A 12,095-nucleotide genomic window follows, 5' to 3' on the forward strand; every position below is an offset into this window, starting at 1 on the left:
ATTATTATTAAGATGATTTTAACCTCATTCATGTTTATTCAAACAGGGTTAAAAAAAATGTGGTTTAGAATTTTATTATAAGCAAGAAAAGAAGCAATGAGAAAGAATGATTTTATTATAATCATAGTGGAAGCATGTGTCCTTATTTCATCACTGATATGGGTCCCAATGTTGACCTCTTTTATCTTTCGGCCATGCCCCAAATTCACGGTTTCGAATTTCTCTTGACGAGCTTCTTGATCTAGCAATCTTTGCAGATCCGGAGAAATGGTCTCCTCATCACTGTCCAACTCAACCCTTTCACCTTCGGATCCCGGTTAGAGCGAACAATTACAGACACAATTATTTTATTGGTTCTGTTTAGGTTTAGAATTTATTAATATTGATGAGGAAAGAGAGAAAAGAACAAAAGAGAGTGATGTGTGAAATGCCTCTTTGTTGATATATGTAAAATGTACAAAAACCCTTATTTACATGAAAAGGTTCTCATGATCTCGGGTACTGATCATGAGTCCCTAAAAGAGAAATATGAAGGGGCCCTATTGTGGCTTGCCATTCTCTACTCCTGCTTTGGTAGAGGATTCTTGCTCACGTCGGGCGCTGTCGAATCGAAGGTGACCCACCCAGCATCAATAAGGTTTTGGACCTTGTATTTGAGAGCTAGGCATCTCTCTGTTGAATGCCCCGGTGCCCCCGAATGGTATAAACATTTGTCTTGTGGCTTGTACCAATCGGGGTAAGGTGGGTCGATCTTCCTTGGTGGAACATGAGCTAGAAGTTTGGCTTCTACTAGCTTCGGCAGGAGATCGCTATAAGTGGTCGGAAGTTTATCAAACTTCTTCACAGGGATGAATTGCGATCTTCCTGACTTCGAAGTGGAAGAAGATGAAGAAATGGTTATAGCATTGACTCCTCCCTCATTCTTCTTCCTGAAGGTCTTCTTAGCCTCGAATGATTGGGAAGGCTTAGCTAGCTTCCCACTTTTCAATCCTTGTTCCACTCTCTCCCCAATAGTGATGATGTCCGAGAAGAGTGTCGTTGTGTTCCCTATCATTTTATCGTAATAGGGACCAGTCAACGAGTTGATGAATAAGGACACCATCTCCTTATCTGACAGCGGGGGCTCTATCTGTGCCGCCAACTCCCTCCATCGTTGGGCGTACGCCTTGAAGGATTCATCATTTGTCTTACTCAAGGCTTGAAGATCTGACCTATCAGGTGTTAGGTCGATGTTGTATTTGTAGCGCTTGAGAAAGGCGTCGGCCAACTGCCTCCATGTACATACTTGATTTCCATCTAGCTGCATATACCAGTTGAGTGCAGTTTCAGCCAAGCTCTCTTGAAAGCAATGAATCAAGAGCTTTTCGTTTGTGGCATATGCAGCCATCTTTCGGCAGTACATGGTGAGATGACTCTTGGGGCAAGTCGATCCCACGTATCTCGGGAAATCTGGCACTTTAAATTTGGGAGGGAATTGAATATCCCTCACTAAGCACATGTCGGCGGCATCTTTGATATCAAAATCATGCCCCTCCATAGCCCTTAGCCGATCCTCTAGGGCGTGGAATTGTTCTTTTGAAACCTCGGGCTCTTTGATCATAATTCCAGCCCCAAGAGGTATGGCATGTGGAGGATCTTCTTCATGCTCCTCCTCCTCATGATGGGACCCATGGTCATTGTGATGAGATCCATGAATGTTATGGTGACGCATGAGTTCCAACATTTGCGCCATCTGCTCTTTGAGCTGTGAAAGCTCGGTTGTGAGCTTTTTGTTTTGCTCCTCCAATGCTTCCATTTTCTTGATTTTCCGTGCGCGCGTAAGGACAGAGAGATGACCAGCCACTTTCTAAAATGAATGTTTAGTTAGTTTATTTTATGGAATGAATACACTTTTTAACATGAGCTTGATAAACCTCCATCTTTAAGGCGCTGCCTTTTTAAGACGGAAGTTTACCACCCTTCTTTATCTATGATTTCTCCCCAACGGAGAATCTCTATAGTCATGGGTCTCTTTCACTCATGTCAAGAGGTATTGGTGATCCTAAAATGTATGTTTTTATGAGGATGCATGATGTCTTATTGGTAATGATGTACATGCTTCTCACTTTTATTATATTTTCACACATGGTCTTTCCTCTCATGTCATGGTTTTTTATGCATGGGGAATTTTTTAGACCTTATCACGAGGTTATTTATTAATGCACAAACAATTGCACGTAAACATTTACACAAACAATTCACTCATCCACGAACAGTCACGAGCGAATCACGAGGTAGGGGTCTCCTGCAGAAATGGTGCATATTCAAGGTAGGTTCTAACTGTTCTCACCAGTCCAAGGCCCCCAAGGTGCCCCCATTATAGGGACCCAATTCCTCTCGTCGTAGGTCGATGGAAAGTTCCAACGCACCGTCGGACTCAAGTTCATGGTTATCACCTTGAGTGATGTTTTCCGACAACGGTCTACGGGCACCTATAGACCCATTCGACAACCGGCCGTACTAACATCCACTCCCTATGGTTAATCACTCATGCCCCCGGGTATAGAGGGAACTGTTGTGTGCAAAGGTTTGTGTGCAGTTTTTATTTCAAACAATTGCGTAAATTTAAAAATACAACAGTTATTAAAGCCAAATAGATAAACATGTTATCATACAAGTGAGGGGTAATAAAGTAATTTTAACTATTATTTGTTAAAAATAATCTGTTACTAAATGGGACTGACTCTCGAGGCTTCCCCAGTGGAGTCGCCATCTGTCGCCACCGGCCCGAAACGGGCTTTCGGCATTCGCGAGGGATGGTTGGACTCGTTTATTTGTTTAAGAATAGTGGATTGCTAGAATGACTTATTCTCAAACTGAGACCTCGTCAAACGAGCAATTTTATTAAAAGGCTCACTAATCCATATTAATCCCAAGCGGGACCCTCCATGGATTAGTGGTTTTCATAAAAGGAGGGTTCGTGGAGTCGCCACCAATGTTTTACTCAAAACATTGGAAAAAGGGATAAGGCAATTGATTTAAAAATCAACTTTGGCCACTACAACCAGAGTTGGGTAAGGGAGTCGGTTACGCGTGGGGAAGGTGTTAGCACCCCACAGCGCCCCTTTCGGGTTCCCTATGACAGATTATTTTTAACAGAACAGTATAAAATTACTAAATTACCCCTATTTATTCTAAACAATTATGAATTGACTATCTACATGATGACAGTTTAAATATACACACAGAAAGCAGTAAAAGGAAGGATTGAAAGGAAACCTCTTGAAGCGTGCTTTTATATATTGTAAAGAACTGGGAAGCGTTTTGGCGTTCCCACGCTCTACAAGCCCGCTCCTCACTCTCCTAGAACAAAATTTTAACTAAGGGAATCAAAAAGATTTCCCCTCGACTAGGTTCGATCCTCAAGCAAAATGGCTCGGGGCTCAAGAACTTCGTCGGATCAACTCTCCGAGTGATTTCTAGGGCAGAACACTGCTCAAAAACCCCAGAATACTCAAGGAGAGGGTTCAAACTATCTTCCAAAGTGTGGTAGGACGTCCAAATGGCCTCCTATTTATAGGAATGGGCCTCAATACGGCCTACAGGGGCAATACGGCCGTATTGAAATTTTTGAACTTCAATACGGTCGTATTGAAGTTCAATACGGCCGTATTGAAGTTCAGAAATTTCAATACGGCCGTATTGAATTCAATACGGCTGTATTGAAGCTTCAATACGGCCGTATTGATTTCAGTACGGCCGTATTGAAGTTTCAGAAACTTCAATACGCCGTATTGAGTTCACTGTGGCCATATTGAAGCTTCAATACGGCCGTATTGGGGTTCAGTACGGCCGTATTGGGCTTTTTCCCTCCACTTCTTTATTTTGAGCTATTCTAAGACCTCTAGACCTACAGAGAACCCTCCTAGGGCCTTCGAGGAGTCCTTCTGGCTGATTATCCTTCAGTCTTCGAGAGTCTTCAAGCTTTATTTCCGACCCGGACAATTTTAGGGGTCTACATTAGGTTGTCATATTTCTATGCTAGGTTGAGTATTACATGTTCATGCATTTTTCTTTTTTGAATCTACCTATTGTTTTGTCATTTTTTACTTCCTATATTTTGTCTTACATATTTTCCATGTATGTGCCCAAACACCTTGCATGAAAACATGAAAAATACCATGATGCATACATCTTAAGTGGGCGTGTCATATAGAATTCCTATCTAGGTCATTCATGCATGCTAATAGCTTCTAGCATGTTCTATGTTGCCATGATTTTCCATGTGTGAACCTTCTTGCACATGCTAGAAAAACCGCCCATCTTTACCCTTGCATTTTCACTTGTCTAAGTTGCTTTCTTGTTTTCCAAGAACCCTAAAAGAATCTAAGAGGTGTTGGATATTTTGTGCTAAAACAACTTGACCTAAATAGTACAAAACCAATTCCACTCAAAATATTCCTTAAAGAACCTCTAAGGATGCGCCACTTGTCTTGCTCCTATGCTACATATTTTTGACCTAATTTTTGTGCCACCACAAGTGCAAAACCTAAGCAACTAATTGGGCTGAAAAAGTTAAAAAAAAAAAAAAAAATTGACCCAAGGACAATTAAAAAGCAAAAGGCCGTGAACCCAAAAAGAACAAGAACAAAAAAAAATATTGGACAAAAAGGACTTGTTGCTAGACTTGTGGACTTGGACCATTCCCTTTGCATTTGGAGTTGGACATTTGACAATTTGGACATATTTTTGGGACTTATACCTTGGCTGGACCGAAAACATTAAAAGACTTAAGCAAGTGAAACTTAAACACAAACCCATTCTAGTGCCATTCTAGGTTTATTCTTTTGAGTGCTATCCTTTATTGATTGAGTCTTAATTTTTTGCTTGTCTTTCTTTTGGCCTCTTTTGTTTGTCTCCATAAATTCTCTTTGAGTTAAGCTTTCCTAATTGTGCCTTTTCAGTTTTATCTTTTTGGAACTCTTGCTCTTGGTTGGTTTTCATTGATTGTAGGTGAAGCACCTATCTAGCAAAGTAGCAATCCTTTGGTGGATTGAGTGGAGGAGTGAACCAAAACCCAACCTAGCCTTTGGAAGGGTTTTCACTAAACCAAAAGGAGAGTAAACACTTTGGAGAGGTGCTAACATGTTTGCTATTTGTGAAGGAGCCAAAGAGAAGGAGTTTTTGAAGACTTAAATTTCTTGCTTTCATCTTTTACTTTGCTTTCTTGTTTTCGGCCAACTTTGTTTTAGGCCTTCTCTTTCTTTCTCTTGGTTTGTAATTGGCCATTTTAAACCTCTTCAACTTGGGTTTTAGAGCGTGTAGAGAAGGTGATTTGAAAACCTTCACTAGGACCTTGACTAGTGTATGTTCTAAATTGCTTTCCATTGCATGCTTTATAGTTTTACTAGTATAATTGTCTAGGATTTTTACTTTTGCTTCCAAAACGTTTAGAAGGCTTAATTCTTTTGCCTACTAGGGGTGCGTGCACACACACACTTGGTAGTGTCAAAATTGTTTTTGTAAGAAAGGTAAAAAGGGCTTAGTAATTTTTACTTGAAAAGGGCTTGGTTATTAAGTGATTCTTTGTAGTCCACCTCCCCTTGAAGGTTCAATTTGTATACTTAGGCCTTTTCTACTTATCTTGCACCTTTAAAACTTTTTGTGAAAACCTTTTTATCACTCAATCTTTGTGAAAACCTTTTTTTTAACTCTTTGTGAAAATTTTGTGAAAACCTTTTGATCAAAGATGAGTGAGCATTCTAGTGTACATGGTCATAATTCTTATAGTACTAGGTATAGTGTTAGGGATGAACTTAGGCAACTCAATGAGTACCTAAAAAAAAATATAAAAAGAGAGGAAGAATTAAGACAAAAAGAAAAAGAGTTTGAAAAGAATAATGAGGAAATAAGAAATTTACTTGCAAAGTTGGTAGAAACTAGTGGATCGAAACCTAGGATTGTTCCAACTAGATCTCAAATAGGAAAAGAAGTTAGAGTCCCTAGGAGTATGCATGAGGAGGAAAATACAAAAAGAGAGGAAGAACTTAGAAGAAAAGAAAAAGAAAAGAAAATAGAAAAGAAAGAAAAAATGAAGAAAAGCATAGAAAAAGTTCAAGAGTGGTTAGAAAATGAAAAACAACAAACACTCTTAGAGAAGAGTAAGGAGGATAATGTTTCCTCCAAAGGGCTTATGCTTGAAGAGAGTCACTTTCCCATTGAAAATGATTTAAAAGAAACTCTCTTTATTCATCAAGACCTCAACTCTTTCTCCCATGTTGCCACTAGTCATGAAGTGGAGATTCAAAAACAAACCCTTTTTAAAGAAAAAGAATCTCAACTTCAAGATTTAGTGAAGAAGAAATGGACTTCACTTAGTTCCACTTCTTGTGCTACTTCCTTGGTGGTGCCCAAGGTAGATAGCCTTCCTTTGTGTAGGACTTTTCCTACCTTAGTTGTGTCAATAATGCACCCAATTTATGGAATATATTATTTGTTGGATATAACATATGAACCTTCAAGGTTCCTTGTGACAAATTCTTTTCATAACTATCCAACAAATAATATAATCCAAAATTGCTTAGGAAATTTTCTAGTTGTATTTCCTTTGTTTTCTAGGAAATGCCTAGGTTACCACATAGGGTACTTTAGGCAAGATGTTCTAGTTTTTAGGACTAATGCATTAGTGTGCTATAGTTTTAGTCTTTTTACCTTTTTAGGTTTTAGTTATACACCTAGACTTCATCATGGGGAGGATCCTATCCTTAGCATTAGGGAGTCTAGTCTTTTTAGTTTAGAAAATCTTTTTAGCATTTTTAGTGGCACTCCTCTTAGGATGCAATTTCCAGCTATATCATATACTATTACCTCTCATGCTTACTTTTATGTTTTTGTTGGTCATGACGTCCACCATAAAGAACCTCTTGATTTGAGGTCAAATCCTTTTCAAGAGGGAGGGAATGATGGAATAACACTAAGGTCGAGAAGACCAAGAGGTGATATACTAAAGGAGGCAAGAGGAATGGGATAGTAAGGCCATTTTTGGACCTTAGCTCCTAGGTTTTATAGCATTTATTTCTTTATTCCTATTTTGCCCTTGTCTTTAATTTCCTATTTTACCCTTGTATTTTGGGGTATTTTAGTCATACAATTTATTTTACTTGTATTTCCAATTTTACCCTTGTATTTTGGGGTGTTTAGGACTTAGAATTTATTTTCTTTTGTATTTCCCATTTTACCCTTGTATTATGGGGTGCTCTAGATTATTAGGGTTTTTAATTTTGGGCTAGGGTGTTAATTAGAGGGTGACACATTTTTGGTGCTTATTGGGTCTATTTTTGGTGATAGAAAGGCTTAGGCCCAAGTGGAGGGCAAAGGTTGCATGGTCTTATCATGCACCTAGATATAGCCAATCTAAACCCAAAGATTCCATCCTTGGCCACCAAGTTGCATCTAGGGTTCATTTGCATTTCATTTGGAATGCATTTGCCTACTCCAAATGCAACCCTAGATGCCTCCCCTCCTATAAATACCCAACACCCCACCACTTGTAAATACTTTGGATTATAGTGATATTGAGTGTGCATTCTTGCCTCATTGTCATTCTCCTTAGTCTTAGGAACTCCACGGCCCCTCCCTTCTCCTCCTCCCTAAACCACCGTGAGTGAGTGAGCTTGGCCTTCCTTGGTTGGCCTTCACCACCCTAGTGAAGTGAGCTAACCAAAAGGAGCATCACCTCCACCAAACACCTTCCCTTCACCTTGTGCGCCACCTTCAACCACCCTAAACACCAACCTTTCCATAGTTCTAGGTTGCCTTTGGCTAACCTCCTTCCATCTCCACCATAAAAGCAAAACCCTACTTAGGTCTCATCCTACACTTGGATGATACTACCTTGAGCAAACCATCTTCACCATCATCTATTTGTGCTTCCGCCTACATCACCTCCATTTTGGAGTCTCCCTTGTTGAACCAAGATCAAGGGCGTGCATGGAACTAAGCCACCTTCCATCAAGAAGTCAACCGAGCAGACATCTTCCCCATAACTGTTCGTCGACTCAGTAATACCGACGGAGGCCAAGAACTCCTTCGTGGCTGTCAAGTACAGCTGAGAAGGGGAATCAAAGAGAAATCCCCATCCTATGCTGCCGAAGTAACCCCTGACATCATCCTCCAAGCCCACTGCTCGGAGAAGGTCAAAGTCGAGCACCCTTGACGGCTCGAAGTTGAATGTCTCTATGAGCTCCAGCCGTTGCCTGTGTCGATCCGTCATCTCACGTCGAGCTGGGCTCTCTGTCTTTTTCGGGATGACTCTGCCATTTCTGAGAAGCTGTCTAGGGTGCACTCACAAACAAAATATGCAGAGAATGAAGATTGGTATGCAAAAATGAGAGGGGGGAGGCTTATTTATAGAGAAGTTTTCGCCAGTACGGCCGTATTGAATATAATACGGCCGTATTGGCATTCCCGTTATTGTACAAATGTGGCAATCAATACGGCCCGTATTGCATGGAATACGGCCGTATTGAGCGTCAATACGCCCGTATTGTGTTTAATACGCCGTATTGAACACGAAACGTTGCTTCAACGTTTACCTTGATACGCCCGTATTAAACTCAATACGGGCGCATTGATTTTCATTTTTTTTTTTTTTTTTTTTTTTTTTTTAGAAGCAGAGAATAAGTGATCTTCCAGTACACCTATCATCTGTATGCATGTATGCAGTATATGATGCACCTAATTCTATTTGATTCATTTTTTCAAAAGAATTAATCGATGCGTTCTTCTATTTGGATTTTTGCCATTCCTCTAGACGAGCTGTGCTCTGCCGATTTCTGTAACCGAGGAATGATGCGTATTTGATTTTGGGATTTGGCGTCATCAACCAAATAATCCTTCCCTTCCTTTAGAAGATGTGTCAACCCTCCTATTGACCACTATATCTCCATGTTTCCACTAGATTATTCAAAAATCGTTGGGACAAGAGAGAAAAGAAGGAAAAGATATATTTTTCAAAAGTTTGTGTTTTAGAGGGGATTGTTTTATTTTTGAAAAATGGATTTTGTAAGAATGGCTGGCCAATGGTAGGCTTATTGTGTTTAGGTTTGTTCGATTAAACACTTATGAAGTTAAGCACATCTTTGTTATTAATGATTGTGCTTTGACAACTTGGATAGCTTTTCTTGAGCCCCTTGTTGAATTCAATTGATGGTACCATCATGGATTTATTTTGTTTTTCTGTTTGTCCTTATTTTTGCCTAAAACCCCCTTTTGTGGCGTTTTAGCGGACCTTTGTTTTTGTTCATTTTTGTAACCCTAACTTTTGCCTAGGTCACCCTTTTGTGGGATTCCTAGCGGGTCTTTTGCTCTTATTTTTGCGCAGTCTCCTTTTTGGGTTTCCTGCCGAGCTTATTATCTTTAGGATTTCTTTTATCCATGATGGCACTTATTGATGCCAAGAAAAGGTGCTCCAAGCTGTCATGCACACTTCCACATAAAAATGATGCGGGTTTATTGATTATTAAGACGATTTTAACCTCACTTATGTTCATTCAAACAGGGTTAAATAATGTGGTTTAGAATTTTATTGCAAGCAAGAAAAGAAGCAATAAGAAATTAATGAAGAATGATTTTATTATAATCGCAGCGGAAACATGTGCCCTATCGAGGCTCGGGGGTCGGGCTGTCCCCGAGGAGTGATCTCTAATAGTCACTGAGTCTATACATCCCTATTAGAAGGAAAAGGACACTTGATGACGACAGCTGGCCTTGACGTTTGTGAACCAGCCTTCCTAAAGATCTGGCTTAAAGAACGTCGAGAAGGATCTTGATTCCTCTTCGTTCTTTGATCTTTAACAGGGTTGTATCCTAACCCTTGTTTCCCCGGATTGTCCTTGATAATGGGTAGCTCCGGGATTCCTTGGGAGTTCTTGCCTAATCCTTGTCCTGGCAAGTATCCGTTCTTTGTGAGCATATGGGCTACCTTCTTCATTTCTCGGGGAAACGTTTCAACATTGGCGATTTCCAATGCTTGGAAGGCGGTTTCCAAAGCTTCCTCTGCTGCATCCACATAAGGTATGTTGGATGGCTTACTGATGAGTATGTCATCTTCAGCTTGTACGGTCACCAGTTTGTCACCCACGATGAACTTGATTTTCTGGTGGAGCGTAGAGGGTACAGCTTTCGCATCATGAATCCAAGGTCGGCCGAGGAGACAGCTGTATGCAGGAGTAATGTCCATTATTTGAAATTCGACGTTAAAGATAGTGGGTCCGATTTGGATTGGAAGACTGACTTCTCCCACCACTTCTCTTTTAGAGCCGTCGAAAGCTCGAACGATCATGTTGCTTGGGCGCATTTGGACTCCCTTGATTGCCATCTGATCGAACGTTCTTTTTGGCATCACGTTCAAGGAAGATCCATTATCCACCAAGACCTTCGCGATGTGATACTCCTTGCACTTTACAGAGATGTGCAAGGGCTTGTTATGGTGCGATCCCTCGGTGGGGATCTCTTCATCTGTGAAGGTGAGGTGATCATTAGCCGTGATGTGACTAACAATTCCCTCAAATTTGTCTTGGGATATGGTGTGTGATACATACGCCTCGTTCAAGACTTTCAACAGAGCTTGCCGATGCGGTTCGGAGCTTAGGATCAACGACAACAAAGTGATCTTTGCTGGTGTCTTGTGAAGTTGATCCACAATGGAGTACTCGCTTTGTTTGATGAATTTTAACAGCTCATCAGTCTCCTCCTCGGATTCTCTATCTTCCTCGGTTTTCTCTTTTTCTTTTCCTTTATTCTTGGGAGCTTTATCGTGCAGATCTTCGGGAGAGTAGATCCTGCCACTCCTAGTCATGCCCCCAAGTCCAGCGATGTTGGAGATATCGCTGTCGGCAGAAGAATGGACGTCGTATATCCATGGCACAGCCTTATTTGTTTTGTAGGGGAAAGGCCTTGGAGCGATGATCCTTAACGGTGTCGGACCTTCCCTTTCGTCTGTCTTGATTACCAACAACGGAGTCGCCGTGTGCTTGCTTGGTGCAGTTGTTGGTTTGCATTTAATGACCAATGGCGTGCGATCCATTCTGAACATACGCATTGATTATTTCTTTCTTTTTATTAATATTTATTATTAAATTACCGGGAGAGATAAATGCAAATGAATGACTATGAAATGCAAAGGCAATTGAGAGATTTCATAAATTACAAAACTTGATTTTATTGATCGTAGAAAGTGTACAACTTATCATACAATGCTTTGAAGCAATTTTTTACAATATAAGAAAAGCCGATAAAAACCCACAGGCGGGATCATTTTTCTTCTCCATTCGTCTTCGGCTTCCTCCACATGGCGTGCTATTGCTTCAACTTGCATATGGACGGCTTGACTCATATCATCACTACTTTTCTGAGCGTCCTTCGCCTTTTGAGTGTGATAGTTGATCATGGCCTGCAACTCGTTAAGCTCGTCTTCGGCTCGATCCTTCTCTTCTCGGAGTCTAGCCATTTGTGCTAGTCCCTCCCTTTCCTTTTTGCGGAAATCGGAAAGGTTTGCGGTTTGTTGTTGAGCAACTTCCCGCCATTGTTGTGCGTCGGATCGAGTCAAGAGCAGATCGTCTTGCATGTTCTTGATCAACTGTGCCTGCCTTGCATGTTCGGCTTCAAGGTGTGCTATCTTTGCGTTGACTTCTTGGAGTTGACTACTCGGTTCAACCTTTGGCATTTTGGATGCCCGAGTAATCTCCTCATTGAGGTTAGCACACTCATCTTTGAGCCGCTCTATCTCGTGGTCTTTCTTCTTGCATTGCCTTTGAAGACCATCAATAGTAAAACTGGATTCTTCATTTTTCTCTTCAAGAACTCTCATTTGAGCTCCCATAATTTCCAGCTTTTTGGTTAAGGCGTCGACTTGTTCTTGCAATGCCTTCCTTGTTGCTGTGGTTGCACAAGAAGTGGATGGTTGAGGCACCCCCCTCTTGCTCCTCCATTCCTCATAATCAATGGAGACGGATACCCGAGGCTTTCCAAGCTCGAGATCTCCCTCATAGGTTGGTCTCTCCCACGCTTTCATGACAGCGTGCATGTCCTTCTGATGCTCATAATCAAAAGAGAAA

The 12,095-nt window shown here is 40.9% G+C and overlaps 1 protein-coding gene across 1 annotated transcript; it reads right to left on the reverse strand.

Moving 5' to 3' along the window:
- Positions 1-421: 421 nt before the first annotated feature.
- LOC145956772 (uncharacterized) lies at positions 422-3,950 on the reverse strand. Its single transcript, XM_083072448.1, has 2 exons — positions 3,259-3,950; positions 422-1,846 (listed from the first exon to the last, which is right to left on the reverse strand). Exon 2 carries the CDS (start codon positions 1,793-1,795, stop codon positions 560-562), a length of 1,236 nt encoding a protein of 411 aa, XP_082928574.1. The 5' UTR covers positions 1,796-1,846; positions 3,259-3,950; the 3' UTR covers positions 422-559.
- Between the last annotated feature and the right edge of the window lie 8,145 nt (positions 3,951-12,095).

The sequence above is a fragment of the Cajanus cajan genome, chromosome 4, assembly GCF_000230855.2.
Source record: "Cajanus cajan strain Asha chromosome 4, NIPB_CcT2T_4, whole genome shotgun sequence".
Taxonomy (NCBI): Eukaryota; Viridiplantae; Streptophyta; class Magnoliopsida; order Fabales; family Fabaceae; genus Cajanus; species Cajanus cajan.

Bases quoted from the DNA above. Each gene is read 5' to 3' on its own strand.
- LOC145956772 (XM_083072448.1), bottom strand. From the start codon at position 1,795: ATGGAAGCATTGGAGGAGCAAAACAAAAAGCTCACAACCGAGCTTTCA.